Source organism: Coregonus clupeaformis, chromosome 23, assembly GCF_020615455.1.
Source record: "Coregonus clupeaformis isolate EN_2021a chromosome 23, ASM2061545v1, whole genome shotgun sequence".
Taxonomy (NCBI): domain Eukaryota; kingdom Metazoa; phylum Chordata; class Actinopteri; order Salmoniformes; family Salmonidae; genus Coregonus; species Coregonus clupeaformis.
In genome coordinates, this window is record NC_059214.1 from 2645289 (window position 1) to 2661931 (window position 16643).

The window sequence follows — 16643 nt, forward strand, 5'->3', positions numbered from 1 at the left end:
TATGATTCCAGAGGAGGAATAGAATGTATCTAACACGCATGTGTGTGTGTAATTGGCCGTTTTTTTACACCAGAGCTTCCACCACGTCTTTACAAACACTTCCTCCTTTAGACAGAAAAAGTAATGAGCTGCGCTGCAGGTATGTGTGTGGTTGTGTGTGTGTTTACGTGAGAGAGAGAGAGAGAGAGAGAGAGAGAGAGAGAAAGGGACGGAGAGAGAGAGAGAGGGAGGGAGAGAGAGAGAGAGAGAGAGAGAGAGAGAGAGAGAGAGAGAGAGAGAGAGAGAGAGAGAGAGAGAGAGAGAGAGAGAGAGAGAGAGAGAGAGAGAGAGAGAGAGAGAGAGAGAGAGAGAGAGAGGTACATGGTGTGGGACAACTCAAAGGGAATTCTCTGTTACTTCAAACAGGGAGGAAACTTCAGTGAGAACTAATTGAGAACCTCAAGGCCTGGGGCTCAGCCTCCAGTCTTCTCCACTCTATAAAGAGAGAGCTGGAGAGAGAGAGAGAAGGAGGAGAAATCTCACATGCCACTGTCGCCTGTCTGGGAGATCAATCTGAGGACCGGATAATGTATAAAGGACATGAAAGACTTTGAAATAGTCTATAATGCACTACTACACAGAATAGAGTGCAACTTCAGATAAGCCCCAAGCCTTATTGAGATAATGACTCAGGAGGTAAAGGGATGTGACATCATGGGGTGACATGACATCACAACCATCTCAGGCTTGTCCCCTGGAGACAGATCATATTTCTTAACAGAGCTTGTTCCGACACTTACACTAACACTCATGTACAGTCATGGTCAAAAGTTTTGAGAATGACACAAATACTAATTTTCACAAAGTCTACTGCCTCAGTTTTGATTATGGCAATTTGCATATACTCCAGAATGTCATGAAGAGTGATCAGATGAATTGCAATTAATTGCAAAGTCCCTCTTTGCCATGAAAATGAACTTAATCCCCAAAAAACATTTCCACTGCATTTCAGCCCTGCCACAAAAGCACCAGCTGCCATCAAGTCCGTGATTCTCTTGTTAACACAGGTGAAAGTGTTGACGAGGACAAGGCTGGAGATCACTCTGTCATGCTGATTGAGTTAGAATAACAGACTGGAAGCTTTAAAAGGAGGGTGGTGCTTGAAATCATTGTTCTTCCTCTGTTAACCATGGTTACCTGCAAGGAAACATGTGCCGTCATCATTTCTTTGCACAAAAAGGGCTTCACAGGCAAGGATATTGCTGCTAGTAAGATTGCACCTAAATCAACCATTTATCAAGAACTTCAAGGAGAGAGGTTCAATTGTTGTGAAGAAGGCGTCAGGGTGCCCAAGAAAGTCCAGCAAGCGCCAGGACTGTCTCCTAAAGTTGATTCAGCTGCGGGATCGGGGCACCACCAGTGCAGAACTTGCTCAGGAATGGCAGCAGGCAGGTGTGAGTGCATCTGCACGCACAGTGAGGCGAAGACTTTTGGAGGATGGCCTGGTGTCAAGAAGGGCAGCAAAGAAGCCACTTCTCTCCAAGAAAAACATCAGGGACAGACTGCTATTCTGCAAAAGGTACAGGGATTGGACTGCTGAGGACTGGGGTAAAGTCATTTTCTCTGATGAATCCCCTTTCCGATTGTTTGGGGCATCTGGAAAACACCTTGTCCGGAGAAGACAAGGTGAGCGCTACCATCAGTCCTGTGTCATTCCAACAGTAAAGCATCCTGAGACCATTCATGTGCGGGGTTGCTTCTCAGCCAAGGGAGTGGGCTCACTCACAATTTTGCCTAAGAACACAGCCATGAATAAAGAATGGTACCAAACACATCCTCCGAGAGCAACTTCTCCCAACCATCCAAGAATAGTTTGGTGACGACCAATGCCTTTTCCAGCATGATGGAGCACCTTGCCATAAGGCAAAAGTGATAACTAAGTGGCTTGGGGAACAAAACATCAACATTTTGGGTCCATGGCCAGGAAACTCCCCAGACCTTAATCCCATTGAGAACTTGTGGTCGATCCTCAAGAGGCGGGTGGATAAACAAAAACCCACAAATTCTGACAAACTCCAAGCTTTTATTATGCAAGAATGGGCTGCCATCAGTCAGGATGTGGCCCAGAAGTTAATTGACAGCATGCCAGGGTGGATTGCAGAGGTCTTGAAAAAGAAGGGTCAACACTGCAAATATTGACTCTTTGCATAAACTTAATGTAATTGTCAATAAAAGCCTTTGACACTTATTGAATGCTTGTAATTATACCTCAGTATACCATAGCAACATCTGACAAAAACATCTCATAACACTGAAGCAGGGAACTTTGTGAAGACCAATACTTGTGTCATTCTCAAAACTTTTGACCACGACTGTAGATGATAATGATATAATTACATTATTTGTAATGAATAATGGCCTGTACTCAGACCCTTTGACTTTTTCCACATTTTGTTATGGTACAGCCTTATTCTAAAATTGATTAAATCGTTTTTTCCCTCATCAATCTACACACAATACCCCATAATGACAAAGCAAAAACAGGTTTTTATATTTTTTAAATAATTTATTAAAAATAAAAAAACTGAAATATCACATTTACATAAGTATTCAGACCCTTTACTCAGTACTTTGTTGAAGCACCTTTGGCAGCGATTACAGCCTCAAGTCTTCTTGGGTATGACGCTGCAACCTTGGCACATCTGTATTTGGCGAGTTTCTTCCATTCTTCTCTGCAGATCCTCTCAAGCCCTGTCAGCTTGGTTGGGGAGCGTTGCTGCACAGGTCTCTCCAGAGATGTTCGATCGGGTTCAAGTCCGGGCTCTGGCTGGGCCACTCAAGGTCATTCAGAGACTTGTCCCGAAGCCACTCCTGCGTTGTCTTGGTTGTGTGCTTAGGGTCGTTGTCCTGTTGGAAGGTGAACCTTCGCCCCAGTCTGAGGTCCTGAGCACTCTGGAGCAGGTTTTCATCAAGGATCTCTCTGTTCTCAGTTCATCTTTGCCTCGATCCTGACTAGTCTCCCAGTCTCTGCCGCTGAAAAACATCCCCACAGCATGATGCTGCCACCACCATGCTTCACCGTAGGGATGGTGCTGGTTTCCTCCAGACGTGGCGCTTGGCATTCAGGCCAAAGAGTTGAATCTTGGTTTGATCAGACCAGATAATCTTTGGTCTGAGTCTTTAGGTGCCTTTTGGCAAACTCCAAGCGGGCTGTCATGTGCCTTTTACTGAGGAGTGGCTTCCGTCTGGCAACTCTACCATAAAGACCTGATTGGTGGAGTGCTGCAGAGATGATTGTCTTTCTGGAAGGTTCTCCCATCTCCATTGAGGAACTCCCTGACCAAGGCCCTTCTCCCCCGATTGCTCAGTTTGGCCGGGCGGCCAGCTCTAGGAAGAGTCTTGGTTGTTCCAAACTTCTTCCATTTAAGAATGATGGAGGCCACTGTGTTCTTGGGGACCTTCAATGCTGCACACACTTTTTGGTACCCTTCCCCAGATCTGTGCCTCGACACAATCCTGTCTCGGAGCTCTACGGACAATTTCTTCGACCTCATGGCTTGGTTTTTGCTCTGACATGCACTGTCAACTGTGGGACCTTATATAGACAGGTGTGTGCCTTTCCAAATCATGTCCAATCAATTTAATTGACCAAAGGTGGACTCCAATCAAGTTGTAGAAACATCTCAAGGATGATCAATGGAAACAGGATGCACCTGAACTCAATTTCGAGTCTCATAGCAAAGGGTCTGAATACTTATGTAAATATGGTATTTCAGTTTTTAGTTTTTATACATTTGCAAAAATTTGTAAAAACCTATTTTCACTTTGTCATTATGAAGATTTGTGTGTAGATTGCTGTGGATTTAATTTTTTAAAATCCATTTTAGAACAAGGCTGTAGCATAACAAAATGTGGAAAAAGTCAAGGGCTCTGAATACTTCCATTGTGTTAGTCCATTAGGTGCCTGCATGGGTGTGAGTGATACCACTGTGATGTTAGCCTGAAGGGTATGTAAAGAGAAGTGGAGTCCAATGTTCATCAGTGTTTCCCCATGTGTTTTGAATCAGGACTGCCGAACACCAGCATTACATTGAGACCTACACATGCACACAAACTCACACCATCAGACACACTCACCACCCACTGTCTCTGTGTTTAATTATCCTGACGGAGCGGTGCGACCTTCGGTTTCCCAGTCCTCTGTGATGAGTTCATGATCCAGGGGTGGAGGGGAGAACAAACACACAGTCTGTCTCTATTTCACACTCCAACCAAGGTTCATGAAATGAATGAGCCAACTGGATCAGGGGTCAGATAGGGGCAGGGCATGGGAGGAGGTCTTGTATTCAGACCAGGTCAGGTGTGTCAGTATACTTTATGGTCTGGTTTGGCATCACAGAAGGCTGTCGTGTGTGTGTTTTTGTGTTTGTTTGTTTGTTTGGCAGGCTGTCAGATGTGTGTGTGATTGACCAGTAGAGTGTTTAATCTGGGGTTCTGGAGAGAGGCATCAATCAAAGACCACCACAGAAAATAATAACCATCACCGCTGTCAAACCTGCCAACACACTCTTGACATATTGGCATATCAGCAGAGAAATCAGATTGAGGTATGTCTGTCTATTCACTGTTCACTAAAGAGTGGGTTTGATGCCCTGAATGGAGATCACAGAGGTAGGGCACTCATGAATAAAAATAACTAACTGGAGCTGAATAGATAGTTTAGAGAGAAAAGGCAAGACCATGGGTCATCAAATTGTAAGTCAGTCTCGCTTACCGCGGTGCGCTACCCAGAGCTATAGAAACAGCCAGTCAGCACTCTCTTTATACTAGCTGTGTACAGATAAAGCTCTCACGACACTGGTTATATGTAATATACAAAACGAATGAAAGACAAATGATCAATTTGCTAAATAATATAATTTATTTACCTCACATATTCATCACCATCATTTTTATAGACACTGAATAAATAATAAATATATTCTTAGCTGTTATTTCTCCTCACCAAATGGATAAATCATTTCTAACGTTGCATTAAAAAGTATATTCCATTTGTTCATATGCTGACTTTGTTGGGATATACTGTACATGTATCACACAAAAATATTAATTGCTATTTACAACATAGAACCACATTTAGTATAGCCAGTCGAGCAACTGTCATGATTATGTTTATTATTCTTTGTTTAAACAGATTTATTTTCCAGTTATAGAAGATAAAACAGCACAGAGTCAGTCTCCTGGGTGAAGGAGAGGAGACTTTACATTCACATTTTTTACAGATTGCCTGGACACACAATTCCACTCTGACACTTTGAATAGCATCAGACCAGCTCCCAATACTACCCAAATTAAGGCCATAATTCAACAGATTCCAACAGATTCAAACTATAATTTAAGATTGTAGACACCAGCAGACTTTACCAGCAAATACTGTAAGAGGAGTCAACCAGAGAACAGAAATACTCAACAACATCAAATAACAACTGCATTTCCCATCACAATCTCAAATCTGCATTTTGCCATTCTGTTTTCTCTGACCAACGTTTCGGTCAACAGACCTTCCTCAGCATTCACCCATCAAACTGTAATAACTGTGATAACAGATAGGTAGCTAATTCACTCAGCATAGGACCAGCTCTGCTTCCAATCATTACCACTGACACCAAAACAACCAGTGCTGTTATTTTCCTGTCTCAGCTCATAACCAGCTTAGAACACAAATCAAATGTTCTCGGGGCATTGAATCGCGGAATTGAATCGATTGTGCCAACGGGTTATTGATACGATCCCTGGAGGAGCAATCACAAGCCCCCCTGCCGCTCTGCTGCCGCTCTGCAGTCAATGACAGTTTAGAGGGAAACAAACCATCATGGGGCCAAATGGCACCTTATTCCCTCCCTAACCTTATGTGGCTCTGGCCAAAAGTAGTGCACTATATAGGGAATAGGGTGTAATTTGGGAAGCAGATGGACTCATTAAAGTCACAGCTAGGTCCAATTTCAACCAGGACACCTATTAATAAAGCATTAAAGGCTTGTTCACCTATATTACTGAAAAATACTGTAGTTTCTCAGTAAAAATCTGGCCCATATAATCTGAAATAGGACTTTGAAATAAAGCAAGCGTTCCCCTCCAACACAACAGCACAGTATTGAACCTCTACACCTGCAGAAAGGAGGGTTTTGGCACATGAACAACATGGAACAGAATTTGGGTTTGGCTTTTCAAACCTGTTCAAATACAGTTACTATTAAAATAATGTTAGCACTGAGTATTTTAACCTGTACATGGTGATTGTGTGTAAATTGGATTAATAGCACACAATTTAAAAAGAGCTTGAAATCTATTTGTTCTCAAGATTTAAAAAACAATCAATGGTTTGAATGCATTTCCCATCACAATCTCAAATCTGCATTTTGCCATTCTGTTTTCTCTGACCAACATTTTGGGCAACAGACCTTCCTCAGTATTCACCCATCAAACTGTAATAACTGTGATAACAGATAGGTAGCTAATTCACTCAGCATAGGACCAGCTCTGCTTCCAATCATTACCACTGACACCAAAACAACCAGTGCTGTTATTTTCCTGTCTCAGCTCATAACCAGCTTAGAACACAAATCAAATGTTCTCGGGGCAGACGGACAGAGTGGACAGAGCGGGGGCAGACGGACATCGCGGACATCGCGGAATTGAATCGATTGTGCCAACGGGTTATTGATACGATCCCTGGAGGAGCAATCACAAGCCCCCCTGCCGCTCTGCTGCCGCTCTGCAGTCAATGACAGTTTAGAGGGAAACAAACCATCATGGGGCCAAATGGCACCTTATTCCCTCCCTAACCTTATGTGGCTCTGGCCAAAAGTAGTGCACTATATAGGGAATAGGGTGTAATTTGGGAAGCAGATGGACTCATTAAAGCCACAGCTAGGTCCAATTTCAACCAGGACACCTATTAATAAAGCATTAAAGGCTTGTTCACCTATATTACTGAAAAATACTGTAGTTTCTCAGTAAAAATCTGGCCCATATAATCTGAAATAGGACTTTGAAATAAAGCAAGCGTTCCCCTCCAACACAACAGCACAATATTGAACCTCTACACCTGCAAAAAGGAGGGTTTTGGCACATGAACAACATGGAACAGAATTTGGGTTTGGCTTTTCAAACCTGTTCAAATACAGTTACTATTAAAATAATGTTAGTACTGAGTATTTTAACCTGTACATGGTGATTGTGTGTAAATTGGATTAATAGCACACAATTTAAAAAGAGCTTGAAATCTATTTGTTCTCAAGATTTAAAAAACAATCAATGGTTTTGAATGACTGGTATCCATATCTAGATCTATGTACAGCATAGACCCTAAAATCATTATTGCTCTATTAGTAAATTAATTCTAAGTACATTAGGAAATAATTGAAAGACGATTTCCGACACACATACCTAATGGAAATGAATTTGCACAAACACACACAAACACACACACATACACTTAAATATTGCACTATTCTCTTCACCCTCTGGGCTGGAGTCCCTCTCAGACCTCCCTAGAGAGACAGACAGACAGACAGACAGACAGACAGACAGTTATCTGTAATCTCTTGTGGACAGATATCTGCCTGCAAACCGTAGAATCTGTTGCGAAGGGGTGCATGGGACAATGAGCAGCAGTAGTTCCGATGTTTGGGTTTTCGTCACTGGTTATTTGGACGTATCAGGATTGGGTAAAGGCGGTGCTTAAACGGCTTTGCTTCAACTACTTCACACATGTGCTTTGGCTGAGAGTTTCATTTTGCAAGGGTCAAGACTTCGCAAACAGAAAACTCTCAATTTCTAACACGTATAGATCCTGAATTTAATCACGCAGCTGAAATTACGCAATATTAAAATTCTGGGTTAACCGAGATGAGTTATACTCTGATTACCTTACCTATACATTAACTCCATTTACAGTAGCAGCACTGAGAACAGTAAACTAAAATGGTGGTGGTGTTTGATTTACAGAGAGTCAGTCAGTGGTTGATATGATGAGAACATGAGGGTGTTGGATGGCTAGACAAACCTGCTCTGGGTCTGGGTTAAAGGCTCTATATTAGGGCTGGCTAACCCTTCTGTTGGAGAGCTATTGGGAAAATGCAGGCTTTTTCTCTAGCCCTACTGTAGCACACCTGGTTAAGCTGTTCAAGATCCTGTTGAGCAGCTGATTAATAGCATCAGGTATGTTAGAGCAGGGCTGGAGCAAAGATCTGCAGGAGGGTAGCTCTCCAGGAGGGCTGGCCACCCCTGGCCTTGGTTCTACTTGGTTCTGGGTCCAGGTCTGGCTTTGGGTCCTGGTCCTGGTCTCAATTCGTGGTCGTTGTTTAAGGACTCGGGGCTGGACTCCTCATCGTCACTGAGAGCCTCTGTGTTCGGAAATGTCCCCACCATTGAGTTGCTGAGGCGTGTTTTGACCGGCGCCATCTCCGACAGGATGATGATGTCATTACTGACCAGCGTGGTCTTGTCCATGATCTCCTTACTGTGTTTGGACACAACAGCATCCATGAAGTCATACTTATGAGACAGAGTCCCAGACTCAAACAGGTACTTGAGCAGGTAGGAGAAGGCCACGTTACCCAGGAACGAGGCCAGCATGGAAACCGTTTTAAAGGGGAAGCGCTGCTGGATGAAGTACTCCACGTCTCCAGTCAGGTGGTGGATCTTCTCCTGTTGCACCCAGCCGGGGTAGTAGATAAAGGGGGGTAGTTTGAGGTAGGGCTCCCCTCCCCCGATACGCAGCAGCAGACCGAAGACATAGCCGGCCACCGAGCCGTAAGTGTTGGTTCCCTTGATGAAGAGCACGCTGAGCAGCTGGGGGAAGATGATGACGTACACCAGGTCAGAGCTCAGGTACCACAGGCCGTACACGGTCCCTGTTAGCAACGCCATGGCGGTGGCGAGAGCTCCAAACACGAAGATGGTGATACGCATCACCCACACGATCTCACGGTCTGTCGCCTATGGGGAAGGAGAGAAAAGACTGTTTCAGTTTTTCTATTTTCTGAACATTTCTATTTTCGTTCCTCCCTCTTCTGTTTAATGTATTTGAATATGTGCAAATAACCTACGTAAACATTTAAATACATAAATAAAACAGTGTAGTTTGTGTTAGATATTAGTTTGTAATAGAAACCTGCATATTGAATAATTAGATTTGAATATTTGGCAGTGACTTATTAACAGAAGACAAAAACTTTTTGGGATCGTTACGACTGAATGATTTACTGAAAAAGCTTTATTTTCAGAAACAGAAACACGACTTTAGTGTTGAATTTTTGCATCTCTGTGTGTGGTGTGTGTGTGTGTGACCTCACAGACTGTCTGAAGGCCAGCTGGTAGATGTTTCTGGCGAACATGGAACTGGCCGATAGAATGGAGGAGTCAGCTGATGACATCACAGCAGCAGACACTGCCCCCAGACCAAAGAAGGAGATCCAGGGCGGGCACAAGTGCTGCAGCACGATGGGCAGGATCATATCTGATTGGTCCTTCTCTTTGGGAGGAATTGCCCCATATGTAGTCTGGTTCCAATCTGGGGAAGACAACAGTCAAAGCTAGTAGTTTACATACTTTTAGACCAAAATGTATATGGACAGGCTTTATAAAATGTATACAGTACTAGTCAAAAGTTTGGACACACCTACTCATTCAAGGGTTTTTCTTTATTTTTTAAAACTATTTTCTACATTGTAGAATCATAGTGAAGACATCAAAACTATGAAATAACACATATGGAATCATGTAGTAAAAAAGTGTTAAACAAATCAAAATGTATTTTAGACAGCAATTCAACCATGAAGGCCTGATTCACGCAGTCTCCTCTGAACAGTTGATGTTGAGATGTGTCTGTTAGTTGAACTCTGAGAAGCATTTTTTGGGGCTGCAATCTGAGGTGCAGTTAACTCTAATGAACTTATCCTCTGCAGCAGAGGTAACTCTGGGTCTTCCTTTCCTGTGGCGGTCCTCATGAGAGCCAGTTTCACCATAGAGCTTGTTCGTTTTTGCGACTGCACTTTTCAAAGTTCTTGTAATTTTCCAGATTGACTGACCTTCACGTCTTAAAGTAATGATGGACTGTTGTTTCTCTTTGCTTATTTGAGCTGTTCTTGCCATAATATGGACTTGGTCTTTTACCAAATAGGGCTATCTTCTGTATACCACCCCTACCTTGTCACAACACAACTGATTGGCTCAAACGCATTAAGAAGGAAAGAAATTCCACAAATTAAATTTTAACAAGGCACACCTGTTAATTGAAATGCATTCCAGGTGACTACCTCATGAAGCTGGTTGAGAGAATGCCAAGAGTGTGGAAAGCTGTCATCAAGGCAAAGGGTGGCTACTTTGAAGAATCTCAAATATAAAACATATTTTGATTTGTTTAACACTTTTTTGGTTACTACATGATTCCATGTGTTATTTCATAGTTTTGACTTCTTCACTTTTATTCTACAATGTAGAAAATAGTAAAAATAAAGAAAAACCCTGGAATGAGAAGGCGTGTCCAAACTGTTGACTGGTAGGTTATGTCCAGGGGTACTCAAATCTGTACAGCATATGTGATTGAATCTGGCTTTTAGGTAATATGTCTAGTTTAGAAGCCATATTAAGACACTATTCTGAACATTTAATCAGTGATGACAGGGACTGCATGTCTCTCGACAGGAAAGATACCGCCTCTCAGCAGAGGCAGAGGAATAAATCATCACTCCATCAGAACATATCTGAGATCTGAGTACCTTATCTCCCCCTCCATTCTTTCACTCCTCCCTTCCCCGTTTCCTCACTCGTCCGTGACACCTACTCTCAGTCATATCCTCAGTCAGTCTCTCACTTGCTCTCTATCTCTTTCTCTATCTCTCTCTCTCTCTCTCACTCTCTCTCTCTCACTCTCTCTCCCTCCCCCTTTCCCTCTCTCCTCTCGACCTCAACAAACAGCTGTCGATTAACTTTGATGAAGAATCTTCAGATCAACCTAATTAATTAGTCTTCCTTCTGATGTAATATTCACAGAAGTCACATCTCCCTCTTCGTGCTGTATGACAGGAGCCGTCTGGTGTTGTTTACGTCCCACTGTATCCTGCCTGTTGGTTTATACATCTGAGCTGAACTACGTTGTGGGAACAAGCTAATAGAGAACGATGTGTTTTTTGATCATATTTTCCTTTAGTAAATAATGTGTGGACTCATGGATATTTGAACAAAATGTCTTGTAATGTTTCATTAACTCAATGAGGAAGTGTTTGTGTGTGTGTGTTTGTGTGTGCATGTGTGTACCTGTGGAGGCTCCTATAGCTCCTATGAGGACGGAGGGGACAGCCATGACCAGGCAGCCTGCGGCAGCAATAAAGGATAGAACCTGGGCGTAGGTAGCCGAAGAGGCAGAGAGAACCCGTTGAAAATACACCTGCCACGGAATCCCCCCCAACATCTAGGGACAGAAACACCACAGTCAATACACACAATACAAAACAAACCAACACACAGCTTTATAGTGAATATATACTCCAAACATAACCATAATTACATTATAGTCAATATAATTTACTGCTAATTATAGTGACTGATGATGTACCAGAAGACAGAAGTTGTCGATCCACATCCAGGTGTCTGCTGAGTCTATCTTGCCCAGCCAAGGTGTCTGGTACACAGCGTCTTTAGCTGTCACACTGATGCTTGACACGGCTGGGTTGGACAGGGCAAACGGCACACTGACCCACTGAGAGACACAGACAGACAGACAGAGAGAGAGAGAAAGACAGATGAAATAAAGGTGAATTGCCTTTCTTCCGGTTTGTGGAGCTGGGCAAATCAGGTACACTCACCAGTCCCAGGAAGATACAGAAGAGTTGGACCACGTCAGTGTAGGCTACAGAGTACAGCCCTCCCACCAGGGTGTAGAAGATTGCTATTAGGGCTGAGATCACCACTGACATGTTGATATCAATGTCCACAATCACACTCAGAGTAGCCCCTAGACAAAACACATGGACATACACACATACACAATCAGATGCCATTTTCCATGAAGATTTTCCCTTTTAATTGATGATGTTGAAATTGAATTGTCCACAACCCGGACTCTCTGACTGTGGCCTACCCAGCGCTGACAAGATGGCAGCGGACCAGAAGATCTCCCCCATGAGCGCAGGAATGAAGAGCAGCCCCCCCATGCGCTTCCCATATATCTGCTGGAACGGGTCCAGCATGGTGACGTAACCCCGGGAGCGCATGGGCTTGGCGAAGAACAGGCCACCTGGAGCACAAGAGAGACACATCATTAAGGAACTTCGGTCACTATAGGAGACAGAAAGTGTTGAACACTAATTTATCATGTTCTTACCTATTACCAGACTGAGGGCATATCCGAAGGGAGCCTGTGCCCAGGCCAGCCCGAAGTCAGGCAGGTAGACATATTCCGCCGTCCCGTTGATGTAGCCGCCGCCCACCCATGTAGCTGAAGGAGAGGTTCATCACAGTTCAAGATACAAATATGTAACACACATTATTTAGCCTTGCACACACAAACAAAACATATAAAATTGTTGAATTGTCTTTATAATGTTGTGTTTCCATAGACTTCATTTTAGAGCCACACTGTACTAATAAATTGTACAATCAATATCTTATAATCAAATATATTGATAACATTTGGTATATTGGTAACGTTTTATATTTAGTCAATAAATCACAGAGCGTTAATAATCTAGATGTTATGCCACGTTAATAGATCAAATTAATATGAAATGCAGATGCTGAGTTAATATGAAACAGTTCACGTAGATCAATTACAATTATTTTAATTAGCATTTCTCTAACTAGCGGAAAATAAATAATTGATTACTTTTCGCTCCTATAAAAGCCCGTAACTCCGGGGTCTGTTATTAAAATAGCATCAAAGACATTAGTTAGGAAATGCTCTGGGTCTTTAATTAACTCTTGTGTCAATTAATGTTGCTCTCCTCAAAAACAGGGCTTTTATTCTGCTAATGATGCTTGGGGCATTTAAAATAGCCTGTCAAAATATTGTGTTCTCCAATTCGATAGAAAAGGAGAGCCGCACACTCTAGGAGCTCAGATGCAATAATTTAATAACCTAATAACCAACGTTTCAACAGACAAGCTGTCTTCATCAGGGTTATTAGGTTATTAAATTATTGCATCTGAGCTCCTAGAGTGTGCGGCTCTCCTTTTCTTTTTCAAGTGTTCTACTCCGTTAGCCAGCACCTCGCCTAAATAGGTGTGTGTTTCTTTCGCCTCCACTCTAATTCGATAGAAACAGCTTTCGTCGTTGACATATAGGTAATTGATTTTCGCCAGTACCTATTGTAACAATTGATGGGAGCGTGCGTAAAACTAGTCCGGTGCTGGTCTGACTGAGTGCGGGAAAAACAGTCAGAGGCATCTGTCTTTATACGCCAGTTGTAATTATGTCATGTGAGGAACATGACTGATTTAAATTCCCCCATCTAAAGTTTACAGCGGAAATATTTGAACAAACAAGGTACTACATGCTCTACTACTCTCCAACAACAGGGCTGGGGTCAATTCAGTTTTTATTTCTGTCAATTTAGCAAGAAGAGTTTTTTATTCATGATTTTAAAACAGCCTTATAGACAACAATGGGATATTTTCAATTCAAAACTGAATTGGCCCCATGCCCCAAACCAGCCTCTCCAGGCAGTTGAACCAGGTCACAACTCACCCGTCATGGTGAATCCACCGACGAACAACCCGATGTCCCTCCCGCCCACCATGATGGTTTCACTGCGGTCCTGACCCTCCGACACCCCTGAGTTCTTGTTCTTCCAGGCGGCCCATATCCCCACGGCCAGAATCAGCAAGTAGAAGATCACTATTGCTACGATCCCCTCGGCGTGGACTGCCATCCTCTTCCACTGCCGTGATTAGTCTTTGTGCGAGTAACGGCTTTTCATTGAGATCTGCGCCAGGGATGGAGAGTTGAAGAACAGAAGCCACCTAGCCACTCCCGGTGAAGAAGCCTAGTCATCAGACGCACAATCAAACGTGTATCTTCTTAAGACAAACAGCTTTAAATGTGTTATTGCATCATTGGCTGATTAACAATAATTTTAAATTGTATAGGCTAACAATAATATTTGACATGTGCGCTCTCTCTCTTTTTCTACTCCTTTGTTGACGATTTTCTGGACTGTTTGATTTTCAACAAGTTGACCAATATCATGTACATAATACACCCAAGAATGATTATGGGTTGAACAATAAGGTTTGATATGTGCGTAAAATACGCATTACGCATCCCGGAGCGCGCGCCCAGACAGAAAAATATAGTGCAGAGATCCCAGACATTCTAACGGATGGGTCTCTTTCTGTCACATCAACAAAATCAAAGAAGCACTTTCAGGTATAATTCCTGCTGACGGTGGGGTTTTCAGGAGCGGCTAAAGCAGTAACATCGACTTCCTTTCATAGATCCGCCACTCTTTCACACACACCTACACTTCAGCTCATGGCTATTCTACTGTAACTTAATGAAATCTGAGTCGACATAGTTAGGCTACAGTTAATTAACAAACCGTCTGAAACAAAATACATGTAAAGACAACTGTTTGGAGAACGAGGGAGTGCCCCATCCAGGGCACAGAGTGGTTTCCTCCTACCTTTAGAGTTGGCTCTTCAATGTACGTCGGCCGGTGGTTCTAAAAGTGCGTCCAACTGCATTTCCAGAGAAGGAAATATGTTAGACCTCAACGTAATCCACGCCACCCGTGCGTAGTTCCCCGGTGTGGTTTATACACCGTTCGCCAGAAGGGCTGTGTGTGTGTGTGTGTGTGTGTGTGTGTGTGTGGGGGGGGTTGTTAATCAATAAGGTTGGCAAGTTGTGTAGACGAGGAGAGGCAGCCAGTGAAGGTCTTCCAGGTAAGGACAGAAATAGCAACTAATTGGGAATGGCATGATGCACACCCATGGGAGCAATTTCTTATAAATCATCCGGTTGGAATGGACCCGTTAACTCACCAGGTTTCATTTAGGCGTGATTGACGTACACACAGGCGCAAGTTGAGTGGAAATGGAAGCACTATGCTTTTAACGCGTGAGAATATTGAGACAGTGGGCGGTTAGAATGTCCGATAGACGGCCTCTGTCTTGCTACATCCAGTGTTGGCGTATAACGTTTATATGATGTATTTATTTGGTGAAACATGGGCCATCTTTTGCAGGATAGCGTCTGACATTATAGCCATGGGCCCAACGGGAACGAGAATCAGTCAGATTAAACATGCTTAAAATGCATAAATTAGGCTATACACCTACACCAACATTGGGTTAATTTCGTGTGCATTGAGTAGCTCTGTGTGACGTGCGTTATTGCTACAGTGAGGATATTGGATAGGCAGCTTGCCAATCCTCAGTGAAGGATTTGGAGGAGAAAGACGCGATTGCTATTGCTGTCCATGGTACTGGCATTTGGAAACAGACGCACCGGCGTCTGAGGGCGTTTCCATCCAATCTATCAGTTTTCTGTCTGTTCAAGCAATTTACTTAATGCAAGTACAATAATACTATTAAAGTGCACATTTCATAAAGGCATTGTCTAATTTCAAAGAGCAATGGACTTCTTTTTACATCGAAGATTGTATTTAGACTGAACATGTTGACCAATTTAATAAATAGGCTACCGGACAGCTGACTTCTCTGTTCTGCCGACAACTCCGACTAATTTACCATGCTTTATGTTGACAGGCTGCTAGAGACAGGAGCCATAGCTTTAGAATACATAAACAACTCATAAACATGTCCACGCGCCTGTCGCGGCTAATAGCGCAGGTAGAATAAATCACAATGATAGAACGAAACGCAGTGTGAAAATGATAAAAGCCAGCCTTTACTGAAAACGACAGTCAAAAAAAGTTTCAAAGACTCAATTTTAAAGTGAGTTTGACTTGGACTTACTGAGATGGGGATTGGACCCACTTGATGGAAATTCTAGGAACCTTTTCATTTAGTCACTGTATACATAAAACTACTTTCTAAGCTCACAGCTTTGGCTACTTGCCTGTTTCATTCAGGACAAGTTTGGTATGAGCCAGGCAATGAGGAGCCGAAGTCCTTGAACAGTGAACGCCACTCACCTTCTAGACAGGCTGCTGGGGCCCCCATGTGGTCATCGTATGCCTTGCACATATCACATTTCCTATACGTTTTTGTGCTTTGGCCCAGTAGGCTACTGTACATATACTAAAGTGTTGGTCCCATGTTTCATGAGCTGAAATAAAATATCCCATATGCACAAAAAGCTTATTTCTCAAAAATGTTGTGTACAATTTGGTTTACATCCCTGTTAGTGAGCATTTCTCCTTTGCCAAGATAATCCATCCACCTGACAGGAAGCTGATTAAAAAGCATGATCATTACACAGCTGCACCTTGTGCTGGGGACAATAAAAGGCCACTCTAAAATGTGCAGTTTGGCAACAGCTCTGGTCGACATTCCTGCAGTCAGCTTGCCAATTGCACACTCCATCAACACTTGAGACATCTGTGGCATTGTGTTGTGTGACAAGAGAATTGAATGCTCATTTCTCTACCATAAGCTGCCTCCAACATTGTTTAAGAGAATTTGCCAGTACATCCAAT

At 43.0% G+C, this 16643-nt stretch overlaps 1 protein-coding gene across 1 annotated transcript; it reads right to left on the reverse strand.

The window, feature by feature from the left end:
• Window positions 1–4910: 4910 nt before the first annotated feature.
• LOC121536919 (high-affinity choline transporter 1-like) lies at window positions 4911–14762 on the reverse strand. Its single transcript, XM_041844559.2, has 9 exons — window positions 14667–14762; window positions 13730–14027; window positions 12368–12481; window positions 12125–12280; window positions 11850–11998; window positions 11600–11743; window positions 11302–11455; window positions 9339–9556; window positions 4911–8982 (listed from the first exon to the last, which is right to left on the reverse strand). The coding sequence occupies exons 2-9, from the start codon at window positions 13911–13913 to the stop codon at window positions 8281–8283; spliced, it is 1821 nt and encodes a 606-aa protein (XP_041700493.2). The 5' UTR covers window positions 13914–14027; window positions 14667–14762; the 3' UTR covers window positions 4911–8280.
• Window positions 14763–16643: the final 1881 nt, after the last annotated feature.